This window comes from Oncorhynchus kisutch, linkage group LG15 (assembly GCF_002021735.2).
Source record: "Oncorhynchus kisutch isolate 150728-3 linkage group LG15, Okis_V2, whole genome shotgun sequence".
Lineage (NCBI taxonomy): Eukaryota > Metazoa > Chordata > Actinopteri > Salmoniformes > Salmonidae > Oncorhynchus > Oncorhynchus kisutch.
In genome coordinates, this window is record NC_034188.2 from 25249270 (window position 1) to 25266848 (window position 17579).

At 42.8% G+C, this 17579-nt stretch overlaps 1 protein-coding gene across 8 annotated transcripts; it reads right to left on the reverse strand.

Annotated features, from left to right (window-relative positions):
- Positions 1-610: 610 nt before the first annotated feature.
- clk4a (CDC-like kinase 4a) lies at positions 611-16948 on the reverse strand. 8 transcript variants are annotated; one of them, XR_004203000.1, is made up of 13 exons: positions 16831-16930; positions 16057-16211; positions 14684-14930; positions 13889-13988; positions 13452-13518; positions 4937-5053; positions 4277-4443; positions 3827-3921; positions 3539-3668; positions 2560-2642; positions 2431-2462; positions 1704-1874; positions 611-1512 (listed from the first exon to the last, which is right to left on the reverse strand). XR_004203000.1 is itself a non-coding variant. In XM_031789906.1 (12 exons), exons 1-12 carry the CDS (start codon positions 16894-16896, stop codon positions 1363-1365), a joined length of 1548 nt encoding a protein of 515 aa, XP_031645766.1. In that variant the 5' UTR covers positions 16897-16926; the 3' UTR covers positions 611-1362. The 8 variants fall into 8 exon arrangements, 6 of the variants coding, with proteins under 6 accessions (XP_031645766.1, XP_031645767.1, XP_031645769.1 ...); XR_004203001.1 differs by having other exon boundaries at positions 16713-16895; XM_031789906.1 differs by lacking the exon at positions 2431-2462 and having other exon boundaries at positions 16831-16926.
- Positions 16949-17579: the final 631 nt, after the last annotated feature.

Consider the following 17579-nt stretch of genomic DNA (forward strand, 5'->3'; position numbering starts at 1 on the left):
CTGGCCCGGTTACATGTGGTCTGTGGTTGTGAGGCCGGTTGGATGTACCGCCAAATTCTTTAAAACGACATTGGAAGGGGCTTATTGGAAAAATTAACATTAAATTCTATGGCAACAGCTCTGGTGGACATTGCTGCAGTCAGCATGCCAACTGCAATCGCCCCCAAAACATGAGACATCTGTGGCATTGTCTTGTGTGACATAACTGCACTTTTTTAGTGGTCTTTTGTCCCTAGTAGAAGGTGCACCTGTGTAATGATCATGCTGTTTAATCAGCTTCTTGATATGCCATATTTATTAGGTGTGGATGGATTATCTTGGCAAAGGAGAAATGCTCACTAAAAGGGATGTAAACTAAATGAGAGCAATAAGCTTTATGTGCATAAGCAACATTACTGGGATGTTATATTTCTTGTGTGGTTTTTAAACACATTTTATAATACTAGTTGTACCTGCCAAAACCAGCTCCTGGATCTAGACCAGCGGTCCCCAACCTAGGAGTCCTGAGTTACTTGGTGGGGTTGCAGGGGCTTATTGATTCGAGGTGTAAAAAACAAAATGAGGGCCATGAAATCCGATGTGAAAAAGGGGTCCTTGGAGGGAAAGGTTGTGAACTACACGCACTGCTGTGCACAGGGTACTTTATTTTTTACATATACGTTCATACTCCAGACGTATGTATTGACAAATGCAAACACACAGCGATATTCCAAAAGTTACAAATCCAGTCATACTGAAAAAAGAGACTTGGGAAAAAAACTCAGGGCAGTCAGACAAAAATATCATCCAGTGAGTTACAAGATTTGCTTTGATTAATCGCAAATTCTGAATTTGCTCAAATTAAGGTGAAATGTAAGATTTTCTTATACAAAAACATTACAAGAATATTGACATCTTGAGTTTGCCTAACAGTTAACAGAATTAGGTAAATTGAAAAAGCACACTTTCTTTAACCTCAATGTCAACTAGTTTTTAGCTGAATAGGTTGTTTTTGGGATGTTTTCAGTGTCTTTGGAAAGCATTTAGACAATGCGATAAATCGCAATTGAAAAAACAACGTTAACTGGAGTTAACTGATTAAGTCTGACAGCCCATAGAATAACGCACCAGCTTCATCAGTGAACCTGGTTGCTACAACGATACAACTCGCAATACATTAACACTAACTAGCATGACAGCAATGGACAAAAAGCCACGTGGGCGGACTGATACAGCCAGAGGTAAACAATCTCTCCCGGAGAGTCAATGTAGGGCTATGGCGATCGTCAATCATCACAGTTGTCATGGTGATGGTCATGGCCACAACGGTTGTGATGATTGTCACGATGATAGTCAGGTTGGGGTCCACGCTGGGGTTAAAGGTCATTTCCTGGTGGCCTTGCGTAGGCAGGTGAAGAAGGGGTGTCTGAGAGCCTGGTCCAGGGAGAGGCGTTTAGCTGGGTCGTACTCCAGCATCTTCTGGATCAGGTCAAACAGCTGGTCGTGGTCCAAGCTCTGGACCATCATGTATTGCTGAGGGGACAGCGAGGGGATGGAAGAGGTGGAGGAGAGAGGGGAGAAGATGGTCAAATTTATTGATATCAATGACCACAACAACACTGTGATTCAGACGTATTTATATCACAGGTATCTATAGGGTCAGTTCCATTAAATGAATTGAGGAAACAGAATAGGTTGGCCATATTGCTGGAGGCCCTCCTTACCTTGAGTGGTTTGCAGTGTTTCCTCACGTATCTCCCAGAGGAGCTGAGTGCATCCCAGTCCAGCTGGTACCGATGGACATACCGCCGCTTCTTGGTTTTCTGCAGGAGATGTACCGGTATGGGGCCCAGGACCCTCTCCATCATAGCTAGGTGTTCTTTACTGTCGTGGGTCTGGAGGAGAGAACACAAGAGCCACAGAGAGGAGTCTAACGTTACACCCAGGACACAGTGAGCCAGAGTTTTTTCTGGATCAAAATAGGGCTTAGGTGGTGGGTGTGGTGGCAAATTTGAAAGCTCTATTGGCCGCAATAACAAAATGTTGCTGTTCTAAAACTAATTTCCTGCAATTCCACACATTTGCGGTGTCAAAGCTAATTTCCAGTAAATCTACACATTTTGACATGGCTTATGCCGTGTTCTTATGCTATCTGAGTGTCTTAAACCATATAACAAAATCAATGGGGGCCCCATGCCATGACAAAAGAGCCCTGAAGGGATCATTTTTAAAATGTTTGATTCTCGCTGACTGTGTAGCTTTTATTTAAGCAATTAATAGCTCTCAAATATGATCTTATTTTAAAAATATATATATTTTCCACATACATTATATCTGTTTTTAGTTGTTTCAAGTTTACACTGAAAATGTCTTTCCATACAAATTAGTATTATTATATATAAAAAAATGTTTTTTACTGTATGGACTTAGGCGACCCTTAATAACACTTACCTTTTCTATGCAGGAAAACCCCTGTGATCTACCTATGCATAGAAAGAAGCTTGAACAGCTTGAGATGAATGCATGATTCAGAAGGCATTATTAGTATGATGATACTGTGGATAGCCAACAGTCCCCCACCTGGAAGAGAGTTGATCCCAGGTAGTACTCTATGAGGATACAGCCCAGACTCCACACGTCACAGGCATGGTCCCAGCCCAGATCTACACAGAGAGAGAAGCATTACAGCCCAGACTCCACAGAGAGAGAAGCATTACAACCCAGACTCCACAGATCTACACAGAGGGAGAAGCATTACAGCCCAGACTCCACAGAGAGAGAAGCATTACAGCCCAGACTCCACAGAGAGAAGCATTACAGCCCAGACTCCACAGAGAGAGAAGCATTACAACCCAGACTCCACAGATCTACACAGAGGGAGAAGCATTACAGCCCAGACTCCACAGAGAGAGAAGCATTACAGCCCAGACTCCACAGAGAGAGAAGCATTACAGCCCAGACTCCACAGAGAGAGAAGCATTACAACCCAGACTCCACAGATCTACACAGAGGGAGAAGCATTACAACCCAGACTCCACAGATCTACACAGAGAGAGAAGCATTACAACCCAGACTCCACAGATCTACACAGAGAGAGAAGCATTACAACCCAGACTCCACAGATCTACACAGAGAGAGAAGCATTACAACCCAGACTCCACAGATCTACACAGAGAGAGAAGCATTACAACCCAGACTCCACAGATCTACACAGAGAGAGAAGCGTGACATCAGCAACAGAGAAACAGGGATGCAGCCCAAATGGTTCCCTATGCCACCTGGATGCAGTCTAGGTCTGAGTAATGTCGCCGTCTGATGAAAACCCCGGAACTCTGTTATTCCTCATTTTCAGTTTTGTACATTTAATGAAATCAGTAACTCCCCTTAATGTACTCTAAACATTTCAGGACTCTAAGTCCAAGAAAATGGATTACAAATAGCTTCTGAAGTTTTATAATAGTTTCTGTTTGGAATATAAAGTTATCACACAACAACGATAAGCAGCATTATCACATATCAGTAATATCATGAATTAGCATTGAGGAAGTATGTGTCTTACCCAGAATGACCTCTGGAGCGCGGTAGTGGCGTGTGGACACTACGGAGGTGTGGTGGTTGTGTTCATATGTGGCGTTGCCAAAATCAACCACCTTCACGTCTGGGTTCTTCAACGTCCTCTCGTCGCGCTTCTGTAGGGCAGATATGAGTCATGACAAATATTCATTTGATTGAGTCAGACAGTACACAAATTCAAATAGGGGTGACAACCAAATCAGTCAACTTCACAGTTCATTCAGGGTGAGTGTTTTGTCAGCACAGATCAATGTGGCAGGTAACAGACTCGTACCATTTTGGCGTTGTACTTGATGTCGTACTCCGAGTCCACAAACAGAATGTTCTCGGGCTTCAGGTCAGTGTGTGTCAGCTTGTTCTTATGCAGGACTGAAACAAACAGCAACCACGGAGAACATCGTCAACACAGGCAGGAGAGTAGACAACCCTTTGTTCTATTACACCATTTGTACAATGGAATATACTCTGAAGTCCCCACTATAACCCAACAGCTTTTCATTTACAGTGTATGTCTCCCAAACGGTGACGTATTCCCCCCCAAATTAAATACTTAGTAGTGCACTATATTGAGAATAGGGTCCCATTTGGGAAACACACAATAACCTTTAAGTTGAGACATGTAGCATTGCTCTTATCCAGTGTGGGTGGTGCTTACTACCACAGAAATCCAATGAAATTACTATTCCAGCATGTTATAAAGTGTAATTCTATGGTAACTACTCACATCGTACGGCTCGTATGATCTGGTAGGCCATGATCCTGATGTGTTCTACTGGGAACGGCTGGAAGTTGTTCTCCTTCAGGTAGTCATAGGTACTGAGCCCCAGCAGCTCAAACGATATACACACGTGACCGTGGTGGTCGAACCAGTCCAGCATCCTCACACATCCACTGAGACGGCAGAGGGGAGTGAGGCAAGAGACAGAGAGAGAGACAGAGAGACAGAGAGACAGAGAGACAGAGAGAGAGAGAGAGAGAGAGAGAGAGAGAGAGAGAGAGAGAGAGAGAGAGAGAGAGAGAGAGAGAGAGAGAGAGAGAGAGAGAGAGAGAGAGAGAGAGAGAGAGAGAGAGAGAGAGAGAGAGGAGGAAAGAAAGAGGGAGGAGAGAGAGGAGGGATTTACATTTCAGTAATTTAGCAGAATCTTATTCAGAGCCAATCACAGTTAGTGGATTATGTAGCTAGGCAAGACAAACAATGGTGTCTGATATTGATGACACACCGATCATTAAAGTGGGATATTTAAGTTGCAATCCATAATTAAAGTGTACGCCTGGCAGATAACCAACTACTTGTATGCGAGACTGCACATCATCCTCGTAATGGAAAGTCTACATGATTTCTTTTTATGTAAGGGGCTTGTTCTAATAACATGTCGTGACTTACTATCTCCGGTCACAGTCCAGAGAGTTCATCTGCTCCAGCACCTCCACCTCAGCCATGGCTGCTTCGCGGTACCGGTCAATGTTTTTAATGATCTTCAGTGCCACGCGAGAACCAATTCTGAAATCACAGACGAGACACACATATCTAACTATGAGAGAGATTGAGGCTTTCAGATTAGAACGATAGAGAGAAACAGAGAGATTAAGTTTGAGAGCACACTGTAGGTATACAATAGATGGTCTTTTACCAAATAGGGCTAAGTCCATATTATGGCAAGAACAGCTCAAATGAGCAAAGCGAAACAACAGTCCATCATTACTTTAAGACATGAAGGTCGGTCCATCCAGAAAATGTCAAGAACTTTGAACATTTCTTCAAGTGCAGTCGCAAAAACCATCAAGTGCTGTGATGAAACTGGCTCTCATGAGGACACCCACAGGAAAGGGCCTTCATGGTCGAATTGCTGCAAAGAAACTACAAGTAAAGGACACCAATAATAAGAAGAGACTTGCTTGGGCCAAGAAACACAAGCAGTGGACATCGAACAGATTTCTATCTGTGTTTTGGTCTGATGAGTCCAAATTTGATATTTTTGGTTCCAACCGCCCTGTCTTTGTGAGACGCAGTGTGGGTGAATGGATGATCTCCGCAAGTGTGGTTCCCACCGTGAACCATCTACTCCCGGCGCCGACAGAGATGGCCGCCACGCTTCGCGTTCCTAGGAAACTATGCAGAATTGTGTTTTTTATGTGTTATTTATTACATTGGTACCCCAGGTAATCTCAGGTTTTATTACATACAGTCAGGAGGAACTACTGGATATAAGAGCAACGTCAACTCACCATCATTACGACCAGGAATACGACTTTCCCGAAGCGGATCCTGTGTTTTGCCCACCACCCGGGACAATGGATTGGATCCCAGCCGGCGAACCAATACGACGACGCCGTAAAAGGGGCAGACGAAGCGGTCTTCTGGTCAGGCTCCAGTGACAGGCACATCGCGCACCACTCCCCAGCATACTACACCCTACCACACCGCTCCCTAGCATACTACTAGCCAATGTCCAGTCTCTTCACAACAAGGTTGATGAAATCTGAGCACGGGTAGCATTTCAGAGAGACATAAGAGACGACGTTCTTTGCTTCACGGAAACATGGCTCACACGAGACACGCTATGGGAGTCGGTACAGCCAGCTGGTTTCTTCACGCATCGCGCCGACAGAAACAAACATCTTTCTGGTAAGAAGAGGGGCGGGGGGGGGGGGTATGCCTTATGATTAACAAGACGTGGTGTGATCATAACATACAGGAACTCAAGTCCTTCTGTTCACCTGACTTAGAATTCTTCACAATCAAATTTCAACCACATTATCTCCCAAGAGAATTCTCTTCGATTATAATCACAGCCGCATATATATTCACCCCCTAAGCAGACACAGATGGCCCTGAACAAACTTTATTTGACTCTATGTAACTGGTTGCATTCATTGTAGCTGGAGATTTTAACAAGGCTAATCTGAAAACAAGACTCCCTAAAATCTATCAGCATATGGATTGTGCTACCAGGGCTGGTAAAACCCTGGATCATTGTTATTCTATCTTCCGCGACGCATATAAGGGCCCCCCCCGCCCTCCTTTCAGAAAAGCTGACCACGACTCCATTTTGTTGCTTCCAGCCTATAGACAGAAACTAAAACAGGAAGCTCCCGCACTCAGGTCTGTTCAACGCTGGACCGACCAATCTAATTCCACGCTTCAAGATTCCTTTGATCACGTGGATTGGGATATGTCTACAGGGTCAATCACGGATTACAAAAAGAAAACCAGCCCCGTCGCAGACCATGATGTCTTGCTCCCAGACAGACTAAACAACTTTGCTCGCTTTGAGGACAATACAGTGCCACTGACACGGCCCGCTACCAAAACCTGCGGACTCTCCTTCACCGCAGCCGACGTGAGTAAAACATTTAAACGTGTTAACCCTCGCAAGGCTGCAGGCCCAGACGGCATCCCCAGCCGCGTCCTCAGAGCATGCGCAGACCAGCTGGCTGGTGTGTTTACAGACATATTCAATCAATCCTTATCCCAGTCTGCTGTTCCCACATGCTTCAAGAAGGCCACCATTGTTCCTGTTCCCAAGAAAGGTAACTGAGCTAAATGACTACCACCCCGTAGCACTCACTTCCGTCATCATGAAGTGCTTTGAGAGACGACGTGAGAATGCTGTTCATCGACTACAACTCAGCATTTAACACCATAGTACCCTCCAAACTTGTCATCATGCTTGAGACCCTGGGTCTCGACCCCGCCCTGTACAACTGGGTACTGGACTTCCTGACGGGCCACCCCCAGGTGGTGAGGGTAGGTAACAACATCTCCACCCCGCTGATCCTCAACACTGGGGTCCCACAAGGGTGTGTTCTTAGCCCTCTCCTGTACTCCCTGTTCACCCACGACAGCGTGGCCTTGCACGCATCCAACTCAATCATCAAGTTTGCAGATATCCCTACAGTGGTAGGCTTGATTACAAACAACGACGAGACGGCCTACAGGGAGGAGGTGAGGGCCCTCGGAGTGTGGTGTCAGGGAAATAACCTCACACTCAACGTCAACAAAACAAAGGAGATGATTGTGGACTTCAGGAAACAGCAGAGGGAGCACCCCACTATCCACATAGACGGGACAGTAGTGGAGAGGGTAGTAAGTTAAGTTCCTCGGCGTACACATCATGGATAAACTGAATTGGTCCACCCACACAGACAGTGGCGAAGAAGGCGCAGCAGCTTCGATCTCAAGGCCAATCAGACTGTTAAACAGCCACCACTAACATTGAGTGGCTGCTGCCAAACATGTAAAAAATGTATCAGTAGCCACTTAATATAATGTTTACATACCCTACATTACTCATCTCATATGTATATACTGTACTCAATACCATCTACTGCATCTTGCCATCTTTATGTAATACATGTATCACTAGTCACTTTAAACAATGCCACTTAATATAATCTTCACATACCCTACATTACTCATCTCATATGTATATACTGTACTCGATACCATCTACTGCATCTTGCCTATGCCGTTCTGTACGATCACTCATTCATATATCTTCATGTACATATTCTTCATCCCTTTACACTTGTGTGTATAAGGTAGCTGTTGTGAAATTGTTAGGTTAGATTACTTGTTGGTTATTACTGCATTGTCGGAACTAGAAGCACAAGCATTTCGCTACACTCACATTAACATCTGCTAACCACATGTATGTGACAAATAAAATTTGCTTTGAAGCATGGAGGTGGTGTGATGGCGCTTTGCTGGTGATTTATTTAGAATTCAAGGCACACTTAACCAGCATGGCTACCACAGCGTTCTGCAGCGATACGCAGCCAACAAGTGCTCAGCATATGTGGGAACTCCTTCAAGAATGTTGGAAAAGCATTCCAGGTGAAGCTGGTTGAGAGAATGTCAAGAGTGTGCAAAGCTGTCATCAAGGCAAAGGGTGGCTACTTTGAATAATCTAAAATATATTTTGATTTGTTTAACACTTTTTTTTGGTTAGTACATGATTGCATGCGTGTTATTTCATAGTTTTGATGTCTTCATTATTATTCTACAATATAGAAAATAGTACAAATAAAGAAAAACCCTTCAATGAGGTGTCCAAACTTTTGACTGGTACTCTTTTCTATCAACGAATTGGCAAGGGCACTAAAACAGTGCAGCATCCTACTAGAATCCGAAGTCAAATGTACTGTTTGCTGATGATCTGGTGCTTCTGTCCCCAACCAAGGAGGGCCTACAGCAGGACATAGATCTTCTGCACAGATTATGTCAGACCTGAGCCCTGACAGTAAATCTCAGCCCTGACAGTAAATCTCAGTAAGACAAAAATAATGGTGATCCAAAAAATGTCCAGTTGCCAGGACCAAAAATACAAAATCAACCTAGACACCATCGCCCTAGAGCACACAATAAACTATACATATCTCGGCCTAAACATCAGCGCCACAGGTAACTTCGCTGTGAACGATCTGAGAGACAAGGCAAGAAGAGCCTTCTATGCCATCAAAAGGAGCATAAAAATCGACATACCAATTAGGATCTGGCAAAAAAATTATTTAATCAGTTAGAGGTCGACCGATTATGATTTTTCAACGGCGATACCGATTATTGGAGGACCCCAAAAAAACCGATACCGATTACTTGGCCGATTTTTAGCATGTCATAATGACAATTACAACAATACTGAATGAACACTTATTTTAACTTAATATAATACATCAATAAACATCTATTTAGCCTCAAATAAATAATGAAACATGTTCAATTTGGTTTAAATAATGCAAAAACCTAGTGTTGGAGAAGAAAGTAAAAGTGCAATATGTGCCATATAAAAAAGCTAACTTTTAAGTTCCTTGCTCAGAACATATGAAAGCTGGTGGTTCCTTTTAACATGAGACTTCAATATTCCAAGGTAAGAGGTTTTAGGTTGTAGATAATATAGTATTTAAGGACTATTTCTCTCTATACCATTTCTATTTCATATACCTTTGACAATTGGATGTTCTTCTAGGCACTTTAGTATTGCCTGTGTAACAGTATAGCTTCCGTCCCTCTCCTCGCTGCTACCTGGGCTCGAACCAGGAACACATCGACAACAGCCACTCTCGAAGCATTGTTACCCATCGCTCCACAAAATCCGCGGCCCTTGCAGAGCAAGGGGAACAACTACTCCAAGTCTCAGAGCGAGTGACGTTTGAAACGCTAATAGCGCGCACCCCACTAACTAGCTAGCCATTTCACATCGGTTACACCAGCCTAATCTTGGGAGTTGATAGGCTTGAAGTCATAAACAGCTCAATGCTTGAAGCATTGAGAAGAGCTGTTGGCAAAACTCACGAAAGTGCTGTTTGAATGAATGCTTACGAGCCTGCTGCTGCCTACCATCGCTCAGTCAGACTGCTCTATCAAATCATAGACTTAATTATAACATAATAACACACAGAAATATGAGTTTTTAGTCATTAATATGGTCGAATCCGGAAAACAACCGTTCCGTATTTTATCTAAAGGGTGGCATCCCTAAGTCTAAATATTACTGTTACATTGTACAACCTTCAATGTTATGTCATAATTACGTAAAATTAGTTTGCAACGAGCCAGGCGGCCCAAACTGTTGCATATACCCTGACTCTGCGTGCAATGAACGCAAGAGAAGTGACCCAATTTTACCTGGTTAACTTCTTAAGGTATAGGGGGCAGCATTTTCACTTTTGGATAAATAGCGTGCCCAATTTCAACTTCCTGCTACTCGTGCCAGGAATATAAGATATGCATATTATTAGTAGATTTGGATAGAAAACACTCTGAAGTTTCTAAAACTGTTTGAATCATGTCTGTGAGTATAACATAACTTATGTAGCAGGCAAAACCCCAAGGACTAACCGTTCAGAATCATTATTTTTTTGGTCTCTGTCTGCTCACCGAGTTCTCATTGGCAAATTATATTTCTTAGGAACCTGTTTTCTGTTCCTACCGCTTCCACTGGATGTCACCAGTCTTTGGAATTAGGCCATCTAGGAACTAGGTAACACTGTTGAGAGAGCGCAAGACGTGAAAAGTAGCGTTGGTTTGTTGTTAAAAATACCTAAAGTTGCATTACAAAAGTACTCTGAAATATTTTGGCAAAGTTGCATTACAAAAGTACTCTGAAATATTTTGTAGTGACGTTGCGTTTTTTGGAAGCTATTTTCTGGACCAAACGCATCAAATAAATTGACATTTGGATATATATGGACGGAATTAATCGAAACAAAGGACCAATTGCGATGTTTATGGGACATATTGGAGGGCCAACAAAAGAAGCTCGTCAAAGGTAATGCATGTTTTATATTTTATTTCTGCGTTGTGTAGCGCCTGCAGGGTTGAAATATGCTACCCTCTTTGTTTACTATTGTGCTATCACCACATAATAGCTTCTTATGCTTTCGCCTAAAACCCTTTAAAAAATCTGACATGTTGGCTGGATTCACAACGAGTGTAGCTTTAATTGAGTATCTTACATGTGTGATTTAATGAAATGTTGATGTTAATATAAAAAAATATATGTTTTGCCACGCTGCATTTTCCCAGTTTTTTGCCCAACCATCCCCTATACCATAAGAAGTTAATAATGCCTGCTAACCTGGATTTCTTTTAGCTAAATATGCAGGTTTAAAAATATATACTTTGTGTATTGACTTTAAGAAAGGCATTGATGTTTATGGTTAGGTACAGTCGTGCAATGATTGTGCTTTTTTTGCAAATGCGCTTTTGTTAAATCATCCCCCGTTTGGCGAAGTTGGCTGTGTATGTTAGAAAGAAATAGTCTTTACACAGTTCACAACGAGCCAGGCAGCCCAAACTGCCGCATATACCCTGACTCTGTTGCAAGAGAAGTGACACAATTGATCTAGTTAAAAGAAATTCATGTTAGCAGGCAATATTAACTAACTATGCAGGTTTAAAAATATATACTTGTGTATTGATTTTAAGAAAGGCATTGATGTTTATGGTTAGGTACACGTTGGAGCAACGGCAGTCCTTTATCGGGAATGCGCACCGCATCGATTATATGCAATGCAGGACACGCTAGATAAACTAGTAATATCCTCAACCATGTGTAGTTAACTAGTGATTATGATTGATTGTTTTTTATAAGATAAGTTTAATGCTAGCTAGCAACTTACATTGGCTTCTTACTGCATTCGCGTAACAGGCAGGCTCCTAGTGGAGTGCAATGAGAGGCAGGCGGTTAGAGCATTGGACTAGTTAACTGTAAGGTTGCAAGATTGAATCCCCGAGCTGACATGGTAAAAATCTGTCGTTCTGACCCTGAACAAGGCAGTTAACCCACTGTTCCTAGGCCGTCATTGAAAATAAGAATGTGTTCTTAACTGACTTGCCTAGTTAAATAAAAGGTGTAAAAATAATAATAATAATAAAAAAACACAAAAAAAACAAAATCGGCCAAATCGGTGTCCAAAAATACAGATTTCAGAATATTATGAAAACCTGAAATCGGCCCCAATTAATCGGCCATTCCGATTAATCAGTCGACCTCTAGAATCAGTCATTGCCCTTTATGGTTGTGAGGTCTGGGGTCCACTCACCAACCAAGAAATTCACAAATTGGGACAAACACCAAATTGAAACAGAATTCAGCAAAAATATCCTCAGTATACAACGTAAAACACCAAGTAATGCATGCAGAGAAGAATTACGCCAATAGCCGTTAACGATCAAAATCCAGGAAAGAGACGTTCAACTCTATGTAACAGTATAGCTTCCGTCCCTCTCCTCGCCCCAACCTGGGCTCAAACCAGGGACCCTCTACACACATCAACAACAGCCACTCCCGAGGCATCATTACCCATCGCGCCACAAAAGCCACGGTCCTTGCAGAGCGAGGGGAACAACCACTTCAAGGTCTCAGAGCAAGTGATGTCACCGATTGAAACGCTATTAGCGCGCACCACCGCTAGCCATTTCACATCTGTTACATCTACAACCACCTAAAAGGAAGTGATTCCCAAGCATTCCAAAACAAAGCTATCACCTACAGAAAGATGAACCTGGAGAAGAGTCCCCTAAGCAAGCAGGTCCTCTCATGACTTGGTTGGGTCTAATTGTGTTGCTGTCCTGGGGCTCTGTGGGGTCTGTTTGTGAACAGAGCCCCAGGACAGCAACACAATTAGACCGAAACCAAATCATTAGAAAACAAAAAGATAATTACTTGACGCATTGGAAAGCAGTAACAAAAAAACATAGCAAACTAGAGTGCTATTTGGCCCTAAACAGAGAGTACACAGTGGCAGAACACCTGACCACTGTAACTGACCCAAACTTAAGGAAAGCCTTGACTATGTAGACTCAGTGAGCATAGCCTTGCTATTGAGAAAGGCCACTGTAGGCCGACCTGGCTCTCAAGAGAAGACAGGCTATGTGCACACTGCCCATAAAATGAGGTGGAAACTGAGCTGCTCTTTCTAACCTCCTGCCAAATGTATGACCAAACTAGAGACACACATTCCCCTCAGATTACACAGACCCACAAAGAATTCAAAAACAACCAATTTTGATAAAATCCTATATCTATTGGGTGAAATACCACTTTGTGCAATGACAGCAGCAAGATTTGTGACCTGTTGCCACAAGAAAAGGGCAACCAGTGAAGAACAAACACCATTGTAAATACAACCCATATTTATATTTATTTATTTTCCCTTTTGTACTTGAACTATTTCCACAGACATTTGAAATGTATATTATTTTGGAACTTTTGTTTGTGTAATGTTTACTGTTACTTTCTAAATAGTTTATTTTACTTTTGTTTATTATCTATTTCACTTGCTTTGGCAATGTAACATATGTTTCCCCATGCCAATAAAGCCCTTAAATTGAATTGAAAGGGGAGAGGGGTAGCATCGTCACAGTGACATCCAGACCTTTCCAGTGAGCGACTTACTTAGAGTGATCGATGCATTCCACGACTTTCCCAAAGGCTCCTTCTCCTAGAGTTGACACAATCTCATCTACAGAGAATAAAGAGCATTAGTTAGAACCAGAGCAGTGATGACTGGCATCCACTACCATCACACCTGCCACATAATGTCTGCCTAGCTGCTTTGTTTGATATGGATTTAGCATTATACTGTCTAACTAGAACAGGACAGGGCTCCAAGCCAACAAAACATAATACACAGTACACACATCACACTAATAATGATAATATGTAGCGAGGTGTAATTACTAATCCACATTTAACAATACAATGATAAACCCTACCCACTCAAATACAAGTGTCTACAATAGAATAGAATTTTGCAACAGTACACCATATGAAAAAGCAACAACATAACAGATAGCTAGTTGACAGAGAGAGAAAAGTGATATATTCTATACATCTGGCTCTTAGCATGTCTCCCCTGTGATAGATCAGGTGACCCTCGTCATCATCCTCAACACTCCGGGATCTTTTCCTGCTCCTGCGATGATGGCTCCTCTGTTGTCCCATCACCACCATCATCAACCATCAACCACCATCACCGGCCCAGAGAGAACACCATCACCAGGCCAGGCCACCACAACGGGACGGAACGTGCCATTCATTCATTCAGCGGGCAGAGGGGGGGATCGGACGCAGGGGAGAGATTTCGGATGGATCGGCCCATTCAGAGTGGGTGGGTTGCGAACCAGGCAGCGCCAGCGGACCACAGCGGGAGCAGCACATTCAAATTCAGCCCCACCAGAGAAAGGCATAGGGGGCGTCACCACATAGTGGGTGTTACAGAAGAGAAACATGGCAACAACAAGGTTCATGTGAGAGACTTTCTCAAAGTAAGCGGTACAAAACATTATAAACCATCAGTCTAGTAGAATAGGCTAATATGCATTTTTGTGTCTTTCAGGATACAGTTTTGGTTATCTTCTGACTGTTAATGACTGATACATAACGTTTCCCTTTCCCTTGACTTCTTATTGAAGCCTTGTAAAGGTGTTTGTGCTTAGTCTGCTACAGTTATGCCTAGATGGTATTCAGTGAATTCTGGATGCTAACATTGGATCCATAATTCTAACCCATCTGTGTTTCACTGTGGTACATATTGAGAAAGATCGACAAAGAAAAGCTAACACCACTAATAACCATATAGGGAGTTGGTTGGAAAGGAGAGAAGACTGTGTAAGATGTTCTCATACCGAGTAAGAGGAGCGTTGATGAGAAGGGCTGCGTCTCCGGCCTCGGCGGCTACTACGGCCACTCTTGCCACTCCGCCCTGATGACTTGCTGTAGTGGTGCCACTCCTTGTCCTTCTCCCGATCTCTGTCCCTGGTGGCGGCGGCCCTGTTGTCCTCGTCGTAGCCCATCTCCAGGCTGGCTTCTCTGGCCCTCCTGTCCTTAGACTCTATCCTCTGCTGGTTCAGGCTGTGGGTCTCCAGGTAGTGCCTGAAAGAGAGAAACAACAAGACAGCTAAGTGACTGACTCCTTCTCCTGCCTACTTACCCACTGCTTGGTTCTAATGGCCGGGACCTACGTCCTCCCCGACACCCTATCCCAAGGGGCTTAATATATAACATTTTTAATTAGTAACAAGCTTATTTACAACTACAGAGTGTAACATCATCACTCCAAGGTTCTTGGTGTGAAAGCCTAACATAGTGGAGCATAGTGTAAATTCCTAGTTTTGGGGGTAAACTGACGCAACAAACTGGCCAGGCAATATGTCTCAAGAGCTGTTAGTACATATCATGTAGCAACCTTATAAATATGAACAGCCAGCTTGAATGTATGTGTGCTCAAGCACAGCACAACCCCCCCCCCAATACAGCAGAATCCCCTTCTACCTCTCTCACACCAACACACACAAATCGAAAGCACAGGTGTCCGCTATGACAGTTGTTTTGGCTCAGTGAGGAATCTGTGAAGCTCTTTCAGCGGGGGAATGTGATCTGAGTCTCTGGACCTCCAGAACCCCACAGAGTCAAAGAGAGTCATGATGGCACCCTGGTGGTATCAGGTCTCTTCCAGGAAAAGGTCTGCGTTGCTGGGGGACTTATTATTAGAGCTTCCCTACCCATTCTGCCCTGGAAACTTCCACCATAAACCTCCATCTCTCACAAAGCACAAACTCAATGAGACGGACACAGAAACCGGACACGGTTTTACCTTCCAGCAATAAAATGTACAGTGATATATTGGCAAATGACAGTGACTTCCAATAATAAAGAGTTCCAACTTCGAAAATTAATTGTGACCACGTCTGTCAAGGGCAGGGAAAGAGGCAGATTCTCCTGAAATAAACGTTGGCCAAAAGTATGCTGTGAGATAAGATTTCACTCGTTATTTATAAGATGATGGCTTGTCCTCACCACATTAATATATTGCTGTGAAAACATTTGGCATGTGTATAGCTGCTGGATCCTACCAACCTAACTGAAGAGACAGAATGACCAGCCAGATGTAAAAAGGAAGAGATCTAGGGGTTGGTTGTGGGTGGGGCCTCTAATAGTTCTGTTGGGTGGGGCCTCTAATAGTTCTGTTGGGTGGGGGAGGAAATTGGGTCATATTTACCCTTCATGTGTTTTGAGGGGTTGTTGACGTCTTCGAGATTTATTCTCCCTTGCACTGCTATTCGAATCATCTCGCTTCTGGCGCTTTCGGCTCTCCACCCAGCTGAACTCACTGAGCCAAACGCCAGGGGAACGAATTCGCTTTGCCTGTCGCATCTGCCACACATGTGATGAATGTTCACATTAATAGCTAAAACGAGCTAACATCACATGGATAGCTGCAGTGCCAACTGTAAAACATAATTCAAATCTACATATAGATAGCTAGTTAATCTTCTAGAAGTAAATTCAACCATAAACCAGTAAATAGCGTACAATATTTTCTAGCATTCGCTAACTAACTAATCATGGTCAATTTATCCTCTACAGACACCGACTGGTGTATTTGTTCTAACATGCTAGCTACGTTAATTTACCTAACGTTAACTTGCTAGCTAAATGAACAACAATCCAAGTGAAACCTATCTAACTGCTTGACTAACTTCTTCAGATAACGTCAGCAACATGCATCTGATAAATGTTAGCGTCAACGCCAACAATTTTCAGAAAGTAATAACTAGCGATCTGTACATTGGCAAGCCAGCCTACTAACGTTAGCTTCCTGGTTCGTCGACGAAACGTGAAGGCTAGCAAGATAATATAAGATTATATGTTTACATTGTAGTATTACACATCAAATCATCTGTCCTCACTTTATCTATCGACTGATGCACCCCAAACAACTAATAGGTTTTTAAAAAACTAAACAAAAAAAAAACCGATGTTTTATCTGTACTTTTGTGTACGAACAAAGCTGCCTTCCAAAATGGCGAACTCTGCTGCTGCTCGAAGTTCTTGTCATAGATAGGACAATGAGACGGATATTTCACAGGATGTAGAAATGTGAAGCATCCGGTTGGCGTTTCCTAGCGCTACCAAATAAATTAGAAAGAGGAAGCCCAGTGAGCGGCAGTGGGAAAAAATTGATTATGGCCGACAATCTGCAAATTTTCTCGATTGATGTTTTCTGTTTCCAAAATATATGTCATCAATAAATACCGTGTTTAATGTAAACTGTTCTCTGTTAGTTTAAGTGAGGGAGAAGCAGTATAAAAAACGAATCATTACACAAAGATAATTTCCAGTTTGATTATTAAATTGTTGAGCTGGAATCTCATGTGTTTGTTGTCAAAGATACTGATAACTATTACAATTATTACGGAGATACAAAGATGAAACGATGTGCAGCAATACTGTGCAGAGCAAGGGAAGAAAATTATTTTTTCCAGTTTCCAAGGTATGTAATAAATAATGAGAAGATGCATTTGGAGTAATTATTGCATGGTGAGGCACACGTCCTTGGCTGTGTAATCAGTAGTGTGCTGTATCCATGACTACCCATCGAATCAATCACCAAAGAAATGATCACTGATAGATTAAACCAACTAGCTACCAATAGTGAAACAAAACTACAGCTGGGTTTAACATAGCTAGCATGAGGCAGCATGGCTAGCTAACGTTTGTTTACTAATGTGTCCAGCTATA